Genomic DNA, 23512 nt, shown 5'->3' on the forward strand with positions numbered 1-23512 from the left:
CATATTTTTAATTTATTGACACTGGTTTTAACGTGAATGTCTCTGTAGCTATGCATTGTTCATATTTGGTTATTTTGCAGAAGTGCTGAATCTAAAACACAGGAGAAATGACAACATTTTCAGATTTTTAGGCACATATAACCTTCCAGAATTAACCATAATGACATGAAAAAACCATATTTTATATGTATACACACATACACACACACACCAAGATTGATAGTAAGTTACCAAAGAAAATCCCAGGACAGTACGTGGCGTCACTGCTGGATTTTACCTAGACTTTTAATGAAGTAATGACTATTCTATAGGGTTCAGAACACTTCCAAACTCGTTGTACAAGGTGGCCAGCAACATCGTTACTAAGACCTGACAAAGAAGATTGTACAGAAATAAATGGAAAAGTTCTCACAAAATAACTGAAACCTCTCGGTACAGCTGAAGATAATTAAAAGAGCACACAAACCCAATAGGCAAAAAAGAGAAAATAACTAGCAGATAGAATTCAACAAGTGATTACATGGATGAACTCAACATATGAAGACAAATATACATCATATAAACAGAATGAAGGATAAAATGTTGTATGATATGTGAATAGAGAAAAGCAACTGATGAAATTAAAGACCAGATCAAATCCCAGATCAAATTAGATTTAGGAAGCAATGCAGTAAAGGCTATAGCGGGCAACATCATCACCATGACAGCATCCTACTGGAGAAAATCAGCATTTCCTCTAAGGTCAAAACAATACAAAGGTGTGTATTCTTGCTCTTATTTGATACACTACTGGATTAGGCAAGAAAAAAGGAAATAAATTCCCAGTTTGTAGACAGTATCATTCCATACTTAGAAATGTTTTAAAAAGTAGCAGAATAGGGCTGGGAAGGTGGCCCAGTGGTAGAGCGCTTGCCTTGCATGCCTGAGGCCCTGGGTCCAATTCCTCAGCAACACATAAGAAAAAAGAAAAAAGCCAGAAATGGTGCTGTGGCTCAAGTGGTTAGAGCGCTAGCCTTGAGCTGAAGAGAGCTGAGGGACAGCGCCCAGGCCCAGAGTTTATTTAGGCCCCATGACCGGATCCCCCCCTCCCACACACACACAAAAAAGTAGCAGGATGCAGTCAATATCAAAATGGTTTGTATATATTCACACCACACACACACACATATATATGCCTGAATATATATGTAATATATAAATAAAAACACGTATGTGTATATATGTATATATGAGATCAATAATAGCTAATGTGACAAAATCAATACCATTCAGATAAACCAAATAATTCCGTAATTATTCTAGGAACTGGTGGCTCACACCTGTCATCCTAGCTACTCAGGGAGGCTGAGATCTGAGGACTGCTGTTCAAAGCCAGCCTAGGCAGTAAAGTCCATGGGACTCTTATCTCCAATTAACCACCAAAAGATCAGGAGTGGAGGTGTAGTTCAGCTAGACACAAAGTAAACAAGTTTCCAAAGTTCTGATAATGAGAACTACTTTCCTTTGTAACATTGTTTAGATTTCAAAGGAAAAATTTCACCATGATATTTTTACCATAAGGGGAGTTTTTCATTATAGATGTAATAATGCATCTATTAGATGATTAACAGCTGAAATAAGGGACTGTTTCAACTACAGAATATACAGGCAGTCACCTAAGATAGCACACACGCTCAGAACTCCCTTCCTGTTCACCGGGAGAAAACTATTGTCCAGATATTCGCAGGGGTAGGAAAACGTTTAATGACTTTCCAGCCACTTTCTTCATATGATTTCACTGAATTATAACACCGCACCTCATTCTGCTTCCTGTATTGAGTCTAAGTGTGGTACATTTGCATTGTTAAGTTTCCTTAAATCTCACAAATATTCAATGCTAGAATGTGAACAAACCATTTTAGCGTTACACTAAGAAAGCCAAGCCAAGATGACTCCTGGTGCAGTACACTAGACCGATACTTGGTTCCTGTCTCACAGTGGCCTTCGCCATTGCTACTGCCGAGAATTCCTGCTAGCTAACTCCCCATCTCCCATGCTTCCCTGCTTCAAACCCCTGCCTCATTTTTCTTATTACAGTTTCTTTTCACAGTTAACAAGTGTTTCAGTGTGTATGCTTAAAGATTTCTGTTTCTGAATGTATTCAAGACAAAGAAGTAGAAGTTTAGGAAGGAGGCTAGAAAAGGAAAGTAATGTCCGTAAGCTGTCCACCATGGGCATTTCTCCATGTGAAGGTCCTGCGGTTTGAACTCAGGGCCTGAGCACTGCCTGAGCTTTTCTTTGTACAAGGCTAGTGCTATACCACTTGAACCCCAGTTCCACTTTCACCTTTTAGGTGGTTAACTGGAGATAAGAGTATCAGCCTTTCCTGGCTTAGAATCTCAGTCCTCAGATCGCAGCCTCCTGAGAAGCTAGGATTACAGGTGTGAGCCACCAGCACTTGGCTCTGCGTGAGTGACACATTAGTTTCATGACACCAACAATTATTACCTAAATATCCCTATTCTAAAGATAATGATCCTGGTTCAGGGAGGTTAAATAACTTCCTCAAGACCACACTGCTATCAAGTGGCAGGTTTGGAAACAACAGGCCGTCTTTGTACCTAATCAGCTTTTCCCAGAGTTTAGGAGGTCTGGATGCACGGTGCAGGAGTTAACTCCAACTCACCCAAAAAAACACTAAAGGCATGCTTGTTTGGTAGGCTCTGCATTTAAAACATTAATGTATCTATACTTTTAGTTAAATATGCAGAACTTATAATGGCTCCATTAAAATTTTAAGCTTTTATGATAAACACCAGACAATTGACAGCTAATGGTCTTACATTTTTAGGGAAATAAACAGGAAAGAATTGGTTTAAAGATTATTAAAGAGGGCTGGGAAGGTGGCTCAGTGGTAGAGCGCTTGCCTTGCATGCCTGAGGCCCTGGGTTCGATTCCTCAGCACCACATAAGCAAAAAGAAAAAAGCCAGAAGTGGCGCTGTGGCTCAAGTGGTAGAGCGCTAGCCTTGAGCTGAAGAGCTGAGGGACAGCGCCCAGGCCCAGAGTTCAGGCCCCACAACCGGACCCCCCCCCAAAAAAAAAAAGATTAAAGAAACACTTTCCTATAGTGAAGGTACAATCGGACAAGAAATGTATTTTGGGTTGTGAGGTATTAGTATTCAAATTTTGTTATTCCAAACCCATGATAAGAAGTCATGAGTTTTGTCTAATTGAAAATAAACTGACAAATATAAAGAAAGCACCATTAATTGTTGCAACTAAAATACCAAGTCTACAATTTTTTTTTTTAAATTATGGTATCCACAGAAACTTAGAAGCTGCAGAAAAGGTTCATCAGACATTAGAGCCTGAACTGGGCGCTGGTGGCTCACACCTGTCATCCTAGCTATTCAGGAGGCTGAGATCTGAGGATCATGGTTCAAAGCCAGCCCATGAGATCACTCGTATCTCAAAATAAATCACCAGAAAACCAGAAGTGGTGCTGTGGCTCAAGGTGGTAGAGCGCTAGCTTTGATCTGAAGAGCTGAGGGACAGCGCCCAGGCCCAGAGTTCAAGCCCCACAACCCACCAAAAAAACAAAGAGAGAGACTTTAGATTCAATAGGGCTGAGTGAATCCAGTCTATCTAGCCCAATGAATGCCTCGATTTTGTTCTTCACCAGCTGCCTTTCATAGTTACTAGTAATGCTGGAGGGCTCTGGCTTTCCTGGGGCATGGGAGGAACTGATTTGGGAAAGTAGAATACCATATTGGGAAATTCAAGGCAGGGCTGAAATGTTTCTGGAATAATCTATTGACTTTGATTTTTGCTTGTGAGGCAGGAGAAAATTAGCTGGGTGCTGGTGGCTCACGCCTATAATCCTAGCTGGGGAGAATAGAGCCCTCCTGCTTTGTAGAGTTGGTTAAAAATTGGTTTACAAGGGAGGAAATGTGAGACCTGGGCTTGCTGCACCAGGCTCTCCCGGTGCTCCCTAAGGATCTATTCCCCTGGTTACTGGCCCTTCTCATGGGTTTGAGTCAGATGAGACGGAATATGGAAATCTTCAGTGACACCTTGTGTAATTGTTGCAGACAATACATAGAGGATATGAGTGCAGCGTCCAGTGACGTAAGCATTTCACTTCATAATATAAGGATTGTTAAGAATTGGGTCATTATTGCAGCTTGACAACAGAATTTCTCATGTCTCCTCTTAAATTAGATAAGGAAATTACTTTTTGGCTCCTTTTTCCAGAAAGGCCCAACAATCCGCTTTCAGCATAAAACGGCTGTAGAAGATGGACCATTGATCCTCTGAACTTTTCGAGATGGAAAAAGACCAACGTGGTTGAGAGGGAAATGAAGCAGGATAGGTAAGAAGACAGGGAAATTGCATTATTCCAGACTCAGAAGTTAAAACCAGAAAGGAATAAGCTGCTCTCCATCGCGCTACCTTTCAACGTTAAGTTACGAGATGTGGACCTGGAAGCTGCCTGCTTTGTTTGAAATGTGAAATTCTTAGAACTCTTTATGAATGGATAAAGACAGAAAGAATGAGAGGAGCTGTCTAGCAAAAGAAAGTCCTGAAGGTTGCGTGTGTTTTGGGTAGGGCTTCACCACAGACCCAGACACAAGTCAGCCAGCCGGCCATGGACTGAAACCTCTGAAGACCTGCATCCACGAAAGTCCTGTAATCATGCTGTTTCTCTCAGTATTCATTATGAATTTCCACAAGACAGGACCAGAGCAAGCAAGCACCCAGCACTCCTTGGCATGGGAGTTTGAGACAGAATGTGGGAGTGCAGTCGGGAGAATCAATTTGACCTAAGTCTGCAACATTAAGCAACAGAATGAGTGCTAACCAAATTGAACTGCAATTGTCTGGAGCTGCTCCCAGTGGCCTAGCTAGCGTTTCTGCCAGCCCACGTCACAGAGTTATGTAATCCAAATGTACACCCGAGGTCGGGGGAGACCAGTGCCTCTAGGTGGCAGGCCACCACAGCCAGCCGGGGCACACGGAACCACGCAGCTCGGAACTCCTGGTCCCCAGGCTGAAAGACCGCTCTGGCCAGTTCACTATTCCTCACAGTTAGACGGCCCTTCTGCCTACAGTGACTGATTTCTGGCAAAATTAAGCAACGTTAGCTATAGCCATAAATGTTACATAAAAGCAACTTCCCCCTCAAGCTCCAGGCTCAGGCTTACACATAAGTGCTAGCAAGCTTTCAAAGAACAGCTGACTTCCAAGTCACACTAGACACTCCTGGAGACAGAAAAGAGTGAAGGCTGCCCAGCTCACACCCTCCCTCAGCATCTAAGCCTTCCCCCACGCACACGCACACCTGTGCCCTGCAGCACAGGTCACAACAGCCAGACGATGGAATTAGCCTAAGGGCTCACCAGTGCGGCACACGTACAAATAAAGTTTCAACGAAACTCTAGAAAGCTATAAAGGGGAATGAAATCATGACATTTTTAGGAAAATGGCTGGAGCTGCAGGATCATTGTGCCAGGAAAAATAAGCCAGACTTTAAAAGACAAATAGTGCATGAAGAAACTAGATTTTCTTTTTTTTTTTTTAAGATATGAAAGTAGAGGGCTCACTATTGGGAAGATGAAGGAACCAGCAGGAAAGTAGAGAGAAAGCAGTGGGTGAATATGATCAAAGCGTATGGAAAGTTGCAATGGGATTGCTCCAGAATTGGTATGGGATTTCACGTTTTGAGTTTTTAAGAATGGTTATTATAAAGGTGATGTACAGAGGGTTACAGTTACATCAGTCAGGTAATGAGCACATCTCTTTTTGGACAATGTCACCCCTTCCTTCGCTTTCTCCCAGTTTTTCTCTCTGGGAATTCACTTTTAACCTCGATCTAATTCTAATTCACAATCGGATCCATCACTTAACTTCCCCCTTGATCACTTGCATAATCCACCCTGAAGCACACGTCTGAATGCTATCTGGAAGACAGACTTGCAGCAATTCAGTCACCAACAGTGCCTATGAGAACAGTATGTGCACCCAGAGCGCAGAGGCGCCCTGCCCCGAGCAGAGCACCACCCTGCCGTCATGTCTGTTTCTGCCAGCGACCGGTCGGGTTGTCGCCACCTCCTGGGAAGCCGGTGCTCGCGTGTGCCTGGTGACTGCACTGCTCCCATGCTGTTCTTTCCCTGAATTGGCTCTCACAGCCTGAAACAACACTGTGTCAGCGGACACCCAATTTGCTATTAACTGGGGGATCACAGAGTGTACAGAATCTGGGTCAGCGATCACACAGCGGGAACAGGAATTCAGAGGGCTCCACACTGCGGGGATGACTTTTTCTCGCCCTGGAGAGTGAGCGGTGGTGGAGGGCCCCCCTGCAGCGCAGGCCCTGGCCAGGGCCATCCGCTCTGATCACCTGGAGAAGAGTTTGCCATCTTGATGGCCTCCCAGCCTCCGGGCAGCCTTCAGTACCCGTGGGATCTGCCTCTGCTTCTGACTCAAGGCCACAGTGAGCTAGGAAGCTCCCACGCCAGGGCGCAGTGTGGCAGCTCTGAAGGGCCAGCTTGGCAGAGGTTCCCAGGAGGTTGACGGCATCTGGCAGATTGGCATTGTCATCCGAGGCCCCTCCTCCTCCTCCTGTCCTCTCCTCTTCATACATATCAAACCGCTGCCAGCCTAAGGCTTTTCTTGCCCAATCCTTCTCTGTCCCTTATTCTCAATTTGCTTATCCTTCCCCTCAAGTAAGTCTCTTCTACTCCTGACTCTGACGTCTCTATCTGCTGTCAACTGTCTTCATGTTGAAGAGGCATAGTTTGGCCAGGCACCAGTTGCACACACCTGTAATCCCACTCAGGAGGCTGAGATCTGAGGATTGCGGTTTGAGGCCAGATTTTTATCTCCAAATAACCACCAAAAAGCCGTAAGTGGAGCTGTGGCTCAAGTGGTAGAGTGCCAGTATAGAGCAGAAAAAACTGAGACAGTGCTCAGGCTCTGAGTTCAAGCCCCAGAATGGGAAATGGGCACAGGAGGGAGAGAGGGAGACAGGAAGAGAGAGAGAGAGGAGAGAGGGAGACAGGAAGAGAGAGGGAGGGGGAGTGATTTGTAGTAACCTTAGTGTTATGTAAGTATTTATTTTTGCCAGAACCAGGGCTTGAATTCAAGGCTTAGGCACTGTCTTTTAGCTTTTTTGCTCAAGGCCGGTGTTCTACCACTTGAGTCACAGCTTCACTCTCAGGGTTTTTTTGTTTGTTTTTTGGTGGTTAATAGAAGTAAGAGTCTCACAGCTTTTCCTGCCCGGGCTGGCTTCAAACTCCGATCCTCATGTCTCAGCATCCTGAGTAGGTAGGATTATGGGCATGAGCCTGTGGCATCCAACTTTGTTTTTTTACATTAAGTGCGGGTAATCTTAAATTGGCTTTTGTCAAAGTCAAGCTGGTATACCAGGAGCAGATGATCTGGAAACTTCTGGACATGAAGACCACAGTTCACTGTGCAGCTTCCCTTCCGTCTTGGACCTTCTGTATAGCACTGGATTCCCTGCAGTCTCCACACTCCTCTGGCCCTACTTCTTGACTGAAGTCCCACCCAAAGCTTCGCTTTTATCACAAGGTCTCCTCCCCCATGAAGTCTTAGGGAATTTATGTTCTGCTTTTGTGATGGTATCTGTGATCTTATCAAGACTTCTGTAACAACCTCCCCCCCCCCATGCTGGTGTCTAATGTTTATACCATGAAGTTGAACTGTGGTGGGGAATACATGTTTCAAACCCTTCCTCTTGCTTTAAGTACTCTCACACACCACCCCAGGACAGGGCCCTGTGCATGGTTCTCATTAGGGTAACTTTTTTTTTTTTGTCGGTCATGGGGCTTGAACTCTGGGTCTGGGCGCTGTGCCTCAGTGCTTCAGCTCAAGGCGAGCGCTCTACCACTTGAGCCACAGCACCACTTCAGGTTTTCTGGTAGTTAATTGGAGATAAGAGTCTCACGGACTTTCCTGCCCTGGCTGGCTTTGAACCTCGATCCTCAGATCTCAGCCCCCTGAGTAGCTAGGATTACAGGCGTGAGCCTGTAATCTGGCATCCAGTTAGGGTAACATTTTGCCCCAAAGGCAAAACTTAAAGGAGTTCATTACTTTATATCTTCAAAGAGTCAAAACTAATAAGCAAAATATTTCCTATATTTTTATGTCTATACTGTTTCTATGCATTGTTTTGGGGTGTGTAAATCTTGGCAGTTGTATGGATTAAGCAAACAAACAAAAACTAAGGATACTATGACACAAAGCCAGTTATGGGTCCATTACCTTCTGACATTGAACAACTAATTACCTTAAGTACAAAGCTAATTCACAGAATTCTGAGTAATAGTGTCTCACATTTGTCTAGATAGAGAAAGTTTATGAGGTACTTGGATCTGTAGCATTTGTTCAATCAGAGTCAACACAGCAACCCTCTAGTAGAAATTTCTTTGGAACTATTAAACAACAAATACTAGTACAGCTTGGTTTGGGGAATTCCTAAAATGAATAAGGCAAGGTCTGAACTCTTTCAGTGTGGTGAGTGGAGACACAAATATAAACAAGTACATGGACTAAATGTTGTGATTGCTTTATGCGCCACATAGAACCTTCACAGAGGAGGGACCATGAAGTGATGTCTCAGTTAATTCTCCTCAGAGTTACTGTTGTCCAGGCTGACAGCAGAGGACAAGACGCAGAGGGCTGAAGCTGAAGGCCAGAGGGCCTGACATGACAATTATGTTTATTCAGAATGAGTAACAGGAGAAACAACTTGACTGAAGCTGCTACGCCCAAAGGCAGGATTTTGCGCTAGGAATGATGGCTTGCTGGATCTCTCAGTGGCATAGGGTGTTAAGGAAAGTTGATCAAATACAGTCAATCACTGTAAGTCACTTTCCCCAAGGCAATATGGAAGCTCACAGTTTGGAGGCTGGGCTTCTCTGAACAAGAAGGTGTAAAGGAAATGGGGTGTGAAAAGGACGGCCCTTTCTGCCATCACGACCCACAGACTCCTGCTGAACTTCTCTCTCGTACCCTCTCTGAAGGACAGCAGTCAGGCTGTGGTGCGTGCGGCCCCCTTGCCCAGTTTCTTACTTTTAAGATCTCTCATAAGCTTAAAAAAAAAACAAAAAAACACAACCCCCCCCCCATCTTTCAAACCAACTCTTTTGAGAGGAAACACAGGATATTTCATTTGCAAGACTATTTTTTCCTCATGAAGAAACTGTGGCCCAGATAGGTTGAGAGTAGGCTTTAGCAGGCAAACCTGAGTATTTTTGTTATTCTCTAAATCAATGCAGTTTAGTTCTGTATATTATATTGCTTGTTTGCAGAGAAATTCTCTTATGGACACAGACTGTGCCTCTGACCTTGACCTTCTATGTGTGTGAATAGCTGCTAGTGAAACTGAATGAACAAGTGGATGATCTTGTCCCGACCTATTACACTTGTAAGAAAAGCAACAAGGGGCTGGGAAGGTGGCTCAGTGGTAGAGCGCTTGCCTTGCATGCCTGAGGCCCTGGGTTCGATTCCTCAGCACCACATAAGCAAAAAGAAAAAAAAAGCCGGAAGTGGCGCTGTGGCTCAAGTGGTAGAGTGTTAGCCTTGAGCTGAAGAGCTGAGGGACAGCACCCAGGCCCAGAGTTCAGGCCCCACGACTGGACCCCCCCCCCTTCAAAAAAAAAAAAAGAAGCAACAAAAGTCCTGTGGCTTGGTAGTTCACTTGTTTAAATTGCTTTAATATGTGATGAGCAGCACATAAATTCTCTATTAAAAATCGTATTTCTGCATCTGAACAGAGTTAATTTGGTGGACACAGCCCACAAAGGATCCTCACTATAGCACTACATGTAAATTGTAGAAAAGTTAAATTGTAGAGAAGTTAAGTTGCGGAAAAGCGAAGAAAGAGGTGCTATTGCTGATGCACGCAGCTCTCCCCAGGCTATGTGAGCCCAGAGTTTTAAATGATAATAACCTGTATCTTCAGCTTTTGATCCTCTGACCATAGCAAACCTCCGTGTCCTCCAGGCTCGTGACAGTGAACTCCCCGGGTTCTGTTGGCCACCTGTGGTCTACAATGTGTATTTTCCTCCCTGCTTCAGGCCCCTGCTGTCAGGCTGCTGCCTCTGTCCTTGGTCAGAGCTGCCTGGCCCCAGGGCGATTTCTCCTGCCTTTGGAGATAAGCATGCATCTCAAAGCAAGGTAGGGATTGTAGTATAGTTTGTCTTTATTTTTGCAGTGTAGGCTTTTCTCTTTTTAGTCCTGAGCCCCTGAGCGCAGATGAGGCAGGGACAAAGCCAGGGAAAAGATGGAGTGCTGTGTTGAGACAATACCCTCATCTAGTCCTCATTTAGCCGCCCTTGAACCCGCCGGCAGCCGCCCAGAAGCCTGCCACGGAATGGAGCATACCAAAACTAGCAATCGTTTGTGCTCAAACCAGTACTATTTTCCCCTTATTTTCTGTTCTCTCCCTGTCTCTGTCTCTCTCTCCATCTCTCCCTCTCCCCCGCCACCCTTGGCTTTTGCTTTTTTGGTTAATTGAATTTCTTTTATTTTTAGCTCATGAAGTTTTATAAAAACCTGCTTTGGAAGGCACAACTTCAGAGGCCAGATCTAGCTCACTGACAGGAAGGAAGAGAACGAAGGGAGCCCAGAGGCGCAGCCACCCATTCCTTGTGTGTCTGCTCAGAAGAGGGGCATTCTGTGCTCTCTGGTTCAGAGTGACAGCAAATCAGCTGCAAAGGGCTTCGCATTTCCTCAGGCTAAGAAATAAGAAATCTGGATCTCAGTTATGTTGCATATACACAGCAAAACAAATCTAAACTGAGACGTAAAAGCAATGTTTAAAATTAGCCAAGGGAGACAAAGCTTGCAGATTTGCATTTGTGGGCGGCCAAGAGCACTGCTTCTGTTTTCAGAGTGAGGCGAATGCTCCCAGCTCTGAGTTGGGGCATCTAGAAAGGCGTACTGGGAGACATCATCTCCCATTATGCTCCAGTGTCTCCTCCAACTGCTCCGACCCCACAAGCCCCATAAAGAATCCGAAGCCACTGACCTTGTCAGCTATTTTTGGGAAGGCAATCCTCCTCCATGTGACACTGGGGGTGGGGTGAAATGGGAGGGGAGCTGATCAGCTGTCACACGACAGGAGATTTTTCTTTCCATGATTATGGTCTCTCTCCTGCCAGGAAGTATGGATTTTCTGTTTCTATTAACTATGTCAGGGCATCTCCCTTCTCTACCTCTCTAGACTGGTTCATTTATGAGCAAGCTTGATCTCCACCACCCTCCTTTAAGGTCTGTGTCTGTGACTGTCAACTTAGTGTCTTCAGATCCTGGTGGAAAGTTTGTAGTCATGAGGGGAGATGTTATCCCTCTCACACTGCACGGTGCCACTTAATTCCTATGATGCTGACACACACTTACCAACCACTTCCTTTGGGACAGATGCTGTCCTAATCAGTTTACGTATGCTCACTCATGTCAAGACAGACTCATCATAAGCTCTACAGAGCTGCCACTATTCGGACCTTCATCTTGGAGATGGCCATTGGAGCCATAAAGAAATAAAAGCAAAGTGCCTAAGGTTCTAGAACTGAGCTCATGACTCACGAACAGCTACCCTCCCTCTGTAGATGAGGATATGAAGTCCCGGAAGATCGCAGAAAACGTCTATGATGACAGAGAAGTAAGGAGCCCAATACTTGGGAAGAAAACTCAGACCTACTCAGTGGGCACACCTTTCTACATATCCTTCCCAGAGACATTTTTGCTTTGTCCTAAATTACAGAGCATGGCACTTTTAATGAAAGAAAACCTTGCCAAGTGAAAAGCAGACTAATGAGATATTTGGGATGCTTTAGAGTAAATAAATCTCTTTCAGAATGCTCATCTTCTCCCACTCAAGTTGCTAAAGCCATAACAGGACCAATTACCTCAGCCTGTTTGAAACAGGGTGGGAGTGGACCTTCTTAATTTTACTGTTCAGGGCAGGCACTGGAGACCAACAAATTTTTCCTTTAGCTTGCTGAGGCACAGGTTGGAAAGTGGATATATTAGATGCTGGCTTTCCCACCAGCCTCCTATGGCCTCTTCTGTTTTAGCTGCATCTTGGAACATTATTAAGCTTAAAAGGAAATAGGGCTCAAAACTGGGTCAACATAAAAAATGTAGGAAATATCAATACCAACCTGTTTTCCAAATAGATTAGACCTGGAGCCTAGACTCAACATGACTGCCTGGGACTTCATGACGGCAATGGTTTTTTTTTCTTCTTCTTCTTCTTCTTCTAAGAAAAGTAATCTTAGAATCTTACTTGGAATTTTCAAGCAGCTCTTGTGAAAATAAGAAGCCAGAACAGAAGTGTGATCATTTCTAGCTGATATATAAGTGAATTTGAAGCCAGATGCTCCCATTTGTATTCAAGAAAAATGTGGGTGTCTACTTATGCTAGCTGTTAGGAAAATGAGGGACAGGAAGACAGGCAAGTCGCAGCCCTTTTCTCTAAGAGTTGGTAGTTAATTAAGAGAAATGAAATATAAGCTGTAATAATCTGTACTGTGAGGGGAATTCTTTGCTGTTAATTATTCTGCTTGCTCATAGGCAGAGTACCAAGCACATTACAGAAGGGCGTGGCAAGGTACGTGTGTGCGCGTGTGTGTGCGTGTGCGTGCGTGTGTGCGTACGTGTGCGTGTGTGTGCGTGCGTGCGTGTGCGTGTGCGTGCGTGTGTCTGGGTGCGCGCACGCGTGTGCGTGCGTGTGCGTGCGTGCGTGCGTGTGTGTGAACTCAGGCACCCTGGAGCAACAGCTGTTTACTAATGTGGCTAGGATTCCAACCACATGGTCCAAGTTACAGACCTGTGTGAGCTCCTCTGTATTTTACTGTTTAAACTATGCAGGGTGTTGATTCACAACTCATTTGATATTCCTTCATGAAAGTTAAAAGTTTTATTCAGTTACCTCACCAAGTTGCATAACGTTCTGAAATGACCATTTTTAATCTGGAAATAGTTGGATGCATCTTGAGAGAATTAAAGCAACGTTTAAAATCAGGCAATGTCACCCATTTCATGTTCCTTTTCTATCCTCCAGTGGGCTCTGTGTATAGGCTAGAAGAGGTCATTCTGGATGCCATTTGACTACATTACTTAAATAGATGAGTTGAGTTTTAACCTGGACACTTTGAAATGACTGTATCAGCTCAGCAGGCATTATTGGTGTGATTTAAGTTGAAATATCTATAATGGAAGAAAACCCATGTCCTAGTTTGCCTTAGTCAGATCACAGAATGCTCAGTTCTAGAGAAATACATTGAAAACTAATATAAGCAAGTAGAACCCATTTGGGAAAAGTTGGATAGAAAAAGAAAGTGAAATTTGTATATTTGTAGGATAGTGTGGTATAGCTGATAAAAAGACAAAAGATAACCGTCTGCAAATAATAGAAAGACTCTCTGAAAGAAGAGGAATGTAGATTTGTGCTAGATAGCGGTGAGGAAATTTGGTCCTACAAGCATAGATTATCTGTTGAAACTGCCCAAGGACATTGAAATTCCTTCCAAAAGCGATGGTTCAGCCAGGGAAGACGCTGTCTGTTGGGGCAGGCAATTATGTGGTCGAGCCAGTGTTGAGGAAATGCCTGGGTAACACAGGCACTGGATGGAGCATCTCAGCAGCTGTGGGCGGTCTTTCTAAGAGCCCTGGGTGAGGGGGTGATGAAGGAAGAATGTGGGAAGAATCCACACAGCAAAGAGTTACTTTTTCTGTGCTCGTACTGGGACTTGCACTCCTGGCCTTGAGCTCTCACTAGCTTTTCTGCTCATTGCTGGCACTCTGCTACTTGAGCCACACCTTCACCTCTAGAGTTTTTGCTGGTTAATTGGAGATAAGAATCTCAAGGATGTGTCTGCCTGTGCTGGCTCCAAACCACAATCCTGTATCTCTGCCTCCTGGACAGCTAGGATTACAGGCTTGAGCCACACTGATGTCTGGCAGTCCATGCTGATTTGATATACTTTTTTTTTTTCTGTGTCCTGTATATGTCTGCCATACACTATGGGCCCTGTAGATATGAGTCTGCAACTTAATCATCTCGTGCAACTGTGTTCTTATACATGTTATTTGATAATAACCTTTATTAGATATGCAATGTCAGGCTTCAACAGTAAGGCAGTGTAGCTTGGCACCATGTACAGACTCTAATTTTAGTGTGGCTGTATTTTTTCTCTGAAGGAAGAAAGGATTTGAGTCGTTTGCCACATTTCCACAAGATGTAAATCTTGGGACACTCAAGAAGACAGAGAGCAGTTGGAGCTCCCATGCACATCTGCTGTGCGGCTCCAGCTCCGTGCCAGTTGGGCATCTTTGCTCTGGCAGCCTTGAGCCTCTCAGCCCTTTTTGCCCACTAAGGGGCTGAGTGAGGATGGTAGATGGCTTCTGCTAATTGCTCACAGACCTTCTGTAGCAACAACCATTAACTACTCCTGGAGAAAGCATAAGGGCTGGACCCATTTTCTTGCTCCCTCAGGCAGACCCTGTGTGCTCACAGCAGCACCTAATCTTCAGTGATCTCAGCCCTCACACTTAGAATCAAGCTTCTCTCTGATCCTTTACTGAACTCTAAACAGCAATAAGACAGAATTTATGGACCAAGAGTTATTTAAGGCCTGGGATTGACTAGCAATTCCTGTTTCCCATGGTTGTGGATATACTTCCCATCCCTTAGAAGGGACACAGAGACCTTGGTCACAGTCTATTAAATCCCATTTATTTCCATGCACTGATGTCAAAGGTATCGGGAACATGGAATAAATTTCCAAAACTCCACAAGATGAGGTTAAAGAAGATGTGGCTCAGTTTAGACTCTCCATGAGGGATTCACCTTGGCATTATTAACCATCTAAGCCTGCTTTGTAAGGTTGGATTCTGTGGCTTACAATGCGCACGCAGCAACCGAGCCCCTGACGAGAAGGGTTTTTACAGTTGTGGTGTTTTACTTACTCCTTCCTTGGATTCTTTTCTAACTAGAGATTCATTACCATGTAATCATCTGAACTCTCATGAGCATCAGCTCTGTTAAGCACTATCAGTTTGGTTATGGATATATTATATGTGTTCATGTTCTTAAGCCATAACTTCTTTCAAGGATTCCACTCTCCAGAAGATCTAGACTGTTGCCAGTTTATGAGAAAGGTGGGTATTTATTTTTGGTACTTCCCCCTCATTCCTTCAACACCTATTTCTTTACCATGTGTCATTTCTCCTTTGCCCTTTGTCCAGATGGGGTCATTCTAAAACGGCCTAATTTTTAGCCTAACCTTTCCCCCAGTCCTTGCTGATAATGACTTAAGACGTCACTGCTCACAAAAATACTTACATTTTGAGAAAAATTGTGTATGGTTGAATATTAAGTCTCAGTGGTGGAATTTTGGGTAGTTTAAGGATGAAGTTGGGCTTTCACGGTACTTCAGACACACTGGAGCAGAGAATGGCCATATCCCCTTTTTTCAGATAAATGCAGAGATGACTCTTACGGTCTTGGATTGGAGAAAATAAAATGAAATAGGAACCAGTTGGGAACTGTTTGAGCAAAGGACAAAGAAGATCCTTGGACAAAGGATTTACAAGATCTTTATTGTTCCAAGGGAAAAGTGGTATGTGAGGGAGCTCGGCCTCGGAACAAGAAACAGAATTAAATGAGGAGGAGTCAGCCTTTACTCATCAACGATTGCTACACCATGGGTTGCAAGGGAAAAATAGAACTTGAGAAGAGCTATTGTAGAGGAAGGCTTGACATGCTATGAGAATGTGTGGGCTAGTGTCCTTGGTCTATCTGGAAAGAATCTTTTAAAAAGAAAAAAGTTTTAGTGGAACTTAAAAATATATTATATTTAAAAATTTGTACAACTGGAAGAAATGATTTGAGAAATGCCCTGAGCTGTGTTTGAGGGATGTTTGGCTAAGTTGAAGGTGAGCATGGTGCTCTAGATGGGAAAATCCAATCAGTAACCCAATTCTGCAGGGCTTCTAAGATTTGGTGAGCTATTTTAGACTTTATTCTCTATTAATAAGCCACTTTTAGAGAATGCTATTCTTTAAAACATAACTGTGGCCAAGATGGATTTAAAGAAAAAAATGATATGGTCATGTGTTCACAATTTGGAAAAGAGGAAAGACTGTCTCTAATAAAATGTGAGTCTATTTTTCAGGGACAAAATAAGCAGTGTAACTGCAATGCATAAGCCCTTTTCCATGTATGAGTTCTTTATCATCATGGAACAGCATCTGGCAGTCAAGTTATCTTTAAAGTAATAAGAGCAAAAGCTATTTGGAACAAATGCGTCAGAGCCATGTGTACTTTGCACAGGACTGTGAACAAATAGGGTTGCACTAAGGATTTGCCATGGTGTGTGGTTGTGCCTGGCTGCTTGCTACCATACGTACTTTCATCTCAGCTGACGCCTGGGAAAGGTTCCTGCCACCACATTACTCAAAGACCCGGAGTGTCAGCAGGATAATCGAAACAGCCAAATGGGAATCAGTTTGCCTACTGTCTCTAGAAATATTCAGAAGACCTTCTTTTTGCATTATTTATATTCAGGGTACAAAATCCTCCCATATATCTAATCTTTGCTAGGTTAAACATTTCAAAACAAAGTGATTTTCCAGTTGCTTTTCAGTTTAAGCCAAGAATTTTGGGAACTTCCAACCTTTTCACCTGAATTTACCATAAAGGAAGAAAAATAAGACAAAAGGTAAAATAAATGCATTCAATCGAACAACACTGTCTTTGTGTAAAAATGCTAACAGCATGGAAAAGGTGGTGAAATATAATGTAAGAGATATGAGCACTAGATCTAGTTTTGAGAATGTCTGGCCTGATTGACGCTATTGTCTGGGAATAACTTTTGAGTGGGTGTCATGTGGGTATTTCCAGGCAAGCACACTCAACCCCAATGTATGAGGCCCTCCAGCATTCTCCTCCCCTCTGCAACCATATCTGTCAACTTTCCAGAGAGCTGTGGCTTTGGAAACTTGAGAAGAGAGACAGAGAGGAGCAGAACTCCCCACTAGCCCACAGCCAGCACATTCTAACAGCAAAACCCTTCCCTGGGGTATTTATTATCATGGTTTGACGCAGCCTCTGGAGAGTCTGCCTGGGATGGACAGGGTAGGGATACGCCGATAGGGAAGGCCACAGCTGGTGTCAAAGCCACTTTAGGATGGTATTTCCTATCGTTAGAAATGCTGAATTATGGCCTGGGCAGCCCCTTGATGGGGAGGCTGTAGAAAAGGAAGGAAGGAAGGTGGTTGGCTTGAGAACTTCCAGGGTGCATTCTAGTGTACAGGAGTTAGCTGTAATTCTTAGGGCTAGTGACTGCCTTCTTATGGCTACTAGGATCACAGGGACATATGGCCCCACCCAGCTTCCCTCCAGACACTTGCCTACTGAGGGCGGTCGGCACCATGATCCCCTAACCTCAGCCTCCCTTGTAGCTTGGGATGACTAAACCCAACTATGGACTGAAGACATGTCTCAAGAATTTTTCTGCCTGCTCTTAGCCTTCAAAGAAGCTAGGATTACGAACATAAGTCACAGATGCTCTGCTCCAAGGCTGGTTGCTATCCTTGCTAGCTTCCTCCTTTTAGGACAGACTTGTTTGCTACAAGACTGAAAACCAGGGTCAATGAATTTAGCCTTGTCTTGCTCAGAGTCAAATTGTCACTCACTTTCTCTGTGGTTTTCAGCAATGCCTCCCACACTTCAGCTTGACATTAGCAGCGAAGAATTCTCACACTGTATCAAGCCATGTTCTCCAAAGCAAAGCAGAAAGTCCTTGGTTATACCTGAAGGCCTCCACTGTTAGGCTTCTGGGGACAAAATGTGGTCTCACCAGATTTTCCATGAGCGTATCTCCTCTAATCCATAGTCTCCAATTCCCAGCAATAGACTTGGAGTGGGCTTCTTGGTAGAGTATCAGATACAGTGTAGAAGCCTGTCTCTTGGAGGATATCTAATTTGTCAGCAAGAAATAGCATGCTAGTTCTTACAACTGCACCTGTGTTTTTTTCTGGTATGGAGGGAAGTTCAGATACAGGATCTTGGATCTTGGCTTGCTTGCTCCTAGCTGGTGCTCTAGACTTCAACCAGGCTTCTAATCTGGCTTTCTGCTGGTTCATTGGAGGCAAGTCATATGGTCTTTTCTGTCTAGTCTGCTTTTAAACTGAGATTCCCCCAGAAACCAGATTCCTGAGTAGCTAGGATTGTAAGTGTGAGCTACAGTGCCTGGCTCTATGTAATTTTTTAGTTTAGCCCTTGCTCTTGCTGCTATTCTGTCCGTGTTGCACCTGTCCCTATTTGGAAGCCATGAAGGACTGTTGCTCTGAAGGCAGCTTGCATTTGGATGCCCACCAGCTGGGCTGCCACAGTTCTGAAGGTTTGGTGGCTTATCTGTTACGAATGGGACAGGCTGCCACTATTCTGCTTAGATGCACAGCGCAGCCATCTCCTCCCAGAATTTTTGTACACCTATCTTTCTAGTTATGTTTCAAGGATCCTTTTTTTCCACTACCCATAGAATGAACAAAAATCTCTGATCTAAGCATCTAAGCTCTTCTAGTAGGGTAAGAAGAGAGTCAATACATAATCTCAAAAGATCCTGTTTTTACTGTATTTCTGCCACAGTATTCTTCTCCTGAAGTTCGGGGTTCTAGCAAGTTATTGGTGCTTCAATTCTGACTACCTTTGCTCTCAGCAATGAACACAAGCCTTGCTTCCTGCTTGAGGGCAGAAAGGAAAGGGTGAAGTAAAAGGTGAAAAGAAAAAGTTAAACAGAAACATGTTAACATCTAAAAATATTCTGCCACATTTGAAAGATGAGAGAGTTGAATTCATTAGAGAGGTTCCACTGGGTGAGAGGATTGTTCTTGAACGTGGGGTTTCTGTAGTTGCAGGGGCCAAGGTGGACCAAGGCTCTCAGAATTCTCTGATGTCATCACTGAGGTCAGAGAATCCTGCTATGGGCCTGGTGACCTTTGAACCTTAACAGCCCTGCACGGTACTGAGCTCTGGGCAGGTGGCTGGTTCACAGAGTGGTCTGAGTTCTTCAGCCATCCAGAGACTTGGCTATATTTATTTGTATTGAATCATTTCAACAGATTTCCTGAGTCAATAAGGGCCAGTCTGTAGGGAGAAGGGGAGGTAGACACCATTCTAAACATCCCCGAAGGGCCTTTTCTAGCTATACTATGAAACGAAGACAAAAGAGAAAACACCTGGAGAATGAGGAGTCCCAGGAAGATGAAGAGTTGGGAGGAGGTATGTGCTGGGAACAGGGGTGCTGGACAGCCCAGCCTTCTCTAGGAGGGCAGGGTTGAGCAGAGTGGCATGTGTAAGTCAGGAGGGGCCTGGCATCCGTGGACACTGCTGATCTCTAGGGTATGAGATAGCACAAAACATACAAATGCCCTCGAAGACAGGAAGCAGATTTCCTGGGCTGCAGCTTCTTCAGAGGCTGGCCCCTGAGACTCGACTGCAACAAAGACCAGGGCACAGCCACCCAGCGTGGAGATGCAGCTTTTCCAAGTTGCCTCTTTCACGCTCTTTGTTTGCTGTTTGCTTAGGGTCAACTGAACGAGCACTGTGAACAAGAAATTTGAGTTGCCCTTCCTTTCAGGGAAGTGGGAAAGAGTAGGCTAATGAGTGTGTGAATGAGGGCCTTGGTGTGAGGGGCCTTGATGGCTGATGTGAGGGGTCCAGGGGCAGAGTCACGCTGAGATCACAGAGACTGTATGCCCTCAGCAGAAACAATCACCTAACCGTCCATCAGAGTTTGTGACTGCACAGGTTTGGTGTTTCCTGAGGAACTGAAAAGTGTGTGTGTGTGAACCTCACAGAGAACATGATCCAATGGACGGGGCCAGACTTCACAGGAACCTGAGCGAGTCAGGTTGCATGTTAACGGCATATATTAGATGTAAACAAAAAAGGTGAGAGCCAGCTGGAGGCGTCTGGTCAAATCAGAGCCCGGCAGTTCGTATAGTGCCCAGGACAGACTGGGCAAGAGAGGCCTGGAGTGCAGGCAAACTTCCAGGGGCATGGACACACAGCCCATGGCTAGGACAGTTCTCCTTTCACTAAACTCTGGAGGATGTGTGTGTGTGTACGTGTGTGTGTGTGCGTGTGCGTGCGTGCATGTGTGTGTGTGCGTGCATGTGTGTGCGTGTGTGCATGCATGTGTGTGTGCATGTGTGTGCGTGCGTGTGTGTGTGCGTGTGTACTCAACTCTTTTCTGTCTCTAAATACCTCTATAATGAGTCAAATGTTCTAATATGCCACATCTATAACACAATATACAGCAACACCAGAGCCATTCTGTACAACATACAATGAGGCAAAGATTCATTTCCACCTCCTTGAAGAAAATATATAATGTCCAGGCTGGTCTTGGTGGTTAATGACTGTAATCTCAGATACTCAGGAGATAATCAGAAGAATCATGGTACAAGGCCAGCCTGGGCAAAGGGTTAGTGAGATCCTATCTTAACAAAAAAGTTGAGCATGCGAGCGTGTACGGGTAATCCCAGCTACATGGGTGGCATGGGGAGGTGGATCATGGTCCTAGGCTGGCTGGGCTGGGGGTAGGGGTGGGGGGATGACACAAGGCACTATCGGAAAAAGTAATTAAAGTAAAAAGTGCTGGGTCGTGTATTAAGTTGTACAGTGCCTGCTTAGCAAGCAGAAGCACAAAGCCACAAGTTCAAGCCTAGTTCCACCATTATAGATGTCATATATATATATGATATATAATATGTATTATATATTCCTATTAAACTTGAATTTCAGATAAACCACAAATGATTCTTTTTGTTGTTGTTGTTGGTCGTGGGGTTTGAACTCTGGGCCTGGGCGCTGTCCCTCAGCTCTTCGGCTCAAGGCGAGTGCTCTACTGCTTGAGCCACAGTGTCACTTCCCACAAATGATTCTTTTAAGACGAATTTGTCCTGAGTATTGAATAGGATCTACTGGCTCTAAAATCATTTGTAATTTATCTGAAATTCAAATTGAAATAGGAGTCAGGTATTTTTGTTAAATCTGGTAACTATGAGTTGACCTGTCATATACTTAATGCTTCTGCTTAGTGCCTGCCTTTTGAGATTAAACTAGAAGGTCCAGTTAGAAGATGGGCTTTATCTGGTCTAATATCCCAGAACACAGAGTGGGGAATACTGCCTGATACGTAGTAGCCGTTTACTATGCGGATTTAATAACTGTTTTCTACTTGTCAATCCTGAGCTGTGAACACACAGTTCTCCACAGACCCAGACACGCACTTCCATTCTGTTCCCTGCACGGACCCCATGCTTATCAAAGGTTTCCAGGTGAGCCGTCCACACTCAGTCATCTCACAGGCCTACATTCCTAACAAGACACTAATAAAATGGCCTTTGACTATGACGAAATGCCGGTGCGTCCAGCAGGAGCCAGACGCGAAGGCTCGCTGTAGTCTCCACACAGGGCATGCACGCCAGGTGCTCAGTAGCACTGCTGGCTAAGTGAACAATGCACAAGCATGCCCACCCCACCATATCTCAAGTGCCCTTTGTCCTTTTTCCAGGAATTTCAAAGATACAAGAGGATGGCCCTCAGCCTGGACCCACTGCGATGGCCACAGTCTGGAGCCCAGGGGTAGGGGAGGTCTCCTCTGCCTCTGAATACTTCTCCTGTGTTTCTCCTCCATGCAAGCTCGGCCATGGTAGTAAGGGTGCAAGGCTCTCGGGGTGAGACACTTTGGGTGTGTGGCTCCTGTGTGAGGCTAGAGGCACGTAGCTTGTTCAGGCACAAGGTGAGAGGAGGCCCAGGGCAGCTGGAGTGGCCAGCTCTGTGGAGGGGCCCGGGGGGGCTCAGAGCTGTGAGGCACATGGATGGGAGCTTGGTGTGGGAGACCAGGAGCCCTGGCGTGATCATGTGGGAGTTGGGGGGTCTGGACGGGAGCATCAGGCCGAGCGGCAGAGTAAGCACCTCTGCAGGGACTATACTCTGCCTATGTTTGACTACCAGAAAAGGACAAAAGGACTGTGTCATACCGGTCTTTAGCTGTACAGCTACCATGCGATGATATTCCACACAGGTGTATCTAGTCTTGGCACATACAACAACACTCAAAGGTGTGATGCTATGCTATTCTGCCCCTACTTTCCACAAACAACATGCCAATGGGCCACAGGATCCTACCCCTGCTCCATGAAGTTCACAGCCCTGAAAACCACAGGCCATACTCCCATGTATCAACAGCCCTCCAAACACAATGTCACCACCACACAGTTGACAAACATCAAGCTCCTCACACATTTATGCCATTTATGCCACACCCTTTAGCTGCCGGGGGCCCTGGGCATCTTCTGATGCGTCTAATTTCTCTCTCTAGGATGCCAGAGAGTACAACAAGGAAGTCCCCAGATCAGATCACCTGCAGGCCAGGCTCAGGAGCCAGGAGAGACTCCTGCCCCTTCACAGCAGGTCTCCTCATCCCATTCATCCTATCAGACCTGTGTGTCTTCCCTGCCTTTAAACACAGATGAAAAGGGCATGAAAATATACTACATGCAGGTACAAATGATAAAAGGTGTGGCTGTCTCCTGGGAGAGGGAAGAAACCTCCGAGATCTTAGAAAAGCAGCCACGGATGGAAGAAGCAGTGCTTCTGGGGAGCGTGCGGGTGGGCACGCCACCCTCCGACGTGTCAACCAGGAACCTCCTGTCTGACAGTGAGCCTGGCGGGGAGGAGAAAGAATACGAGGAGAAAGTAGAGTCAGACAGCACACCAGGGTCACCCGCAGTGGAGGAGAGGCCCCGGGCCAAGACGCCCGACTGGCTGGTGACAGCGGAGAACGGCTTCCGGTGCAGGTCACCCGCAGTGGAGGAGAGGCCCCGGGCCAAGACGCCTGACTGGCTGGTGACAGCGGAGAGCGGCTTCCGGTGCCTGGCCTGCTGTCGGGTTTTTGCCACCATGGAGATCCTTCGAGAACATGTGCAATATGGAATCAGGGAGGGCTTCAGCTGCCACGTCTTCCACCTCACCATGGCTCACCTGATAGAAAATGTGGAATCAGAGAGCACCCAAGAGGAAGAGGAGGAGGAGGAGGAGGAGGAGGAGAGACCAGAAGAGGAGAATGAGGAGCAGCAGCCCACAGAGGAAGACCTTGGACTGAAGAGATCATGGAGCCAATGCCCAGGATGTGTGTTTCACTCTGCAAAGGACAGGAAGTGAGCAGGGGCTGGGCATACTGAGGGGACAGCGCCTTTTCCTAGCCAGCACCCTTCCTCTAATCTAGATTGGGGCCATCGTGAGGGGAAAACTGAGGGGCCAGTGCCTTTTCCAGGCCACTACCCTTCCTCTAATCTAGATGGGGGCCTCCATGAGGAGGAAACAGGACCTTCCCTAGTGTGGGGAACAAGAGAATCTGGAATTAACTGGGTCCTCTGCTTCTGCTCAGACACCTTACATGATTATGTCCAGGTTTGTCTGGAGTT

The 23512-nt window shown here is 45.3% G+C and overlaps 1 protein-coding gene across 1 annotated transcript; it reads left to right on the top strand.

Moving 5' to 3' along the window:
* The first annotated feature begins 19228 nt into the window (after nt 1–19228).
* On the top strand, nt 19229–23249 carry Fam170a (family with sequence similarity 170, member A). Its single transcript, XM_013016022.1, has 4 exons — nt 19229–19298; nt 21598–21738; nt 22408–22807; nt 22886–23249. Exons 1-4 carry the CDS (start codon nt 19229–19231, stop codon nt 23247–23249), a joined length of 975 nt encoding a protein of 324 aa, XP_012871476.1.
* The last annotated feature ends 263 nt before the right edge of the window (nt 23250–23512 follow it).

The sequence above is a fragment of the Dipodomys ordii genome, unplaced genomic scaffold (genome assembly GCF_000151885.1).
Source record: "Dipodomys ordii isolate 6190 unplaced genomic scaffold, Dord_2.0 Scaffold29, whole genome shotgun sequence".
In the NCBI taxonomy this organism is placed as follows: Eukaryota; Metazoa; Chordata; class Mammalia; order Rodentia; family Heteromyidae; genus Dipodomys; species Dipodomys ordii.

Coding starts and splice junctions, on each gene's coding strand:
- Fam170a (XM_013016022.1), top strand. CDS start 19,229: ATGAAACGAAGACAAAAGAGAAAACACCTGGAGAATGAGGAGTCCCAG. Junction 21,739..22,407: donor ATGCAAGCTCGGCCATGGTA/GTAAGGGTGCAA, acceptor TTCTCTCTCTAG/GATGCCAGAGAGTACAACAA. Junction 22,808..22,885: donor GAGTCAGACAGCACACCAGG/GTCACCCGCAGT, acceptor CTTCCGGTGCAG/GTCACCCGCAGTGGAGGAGA.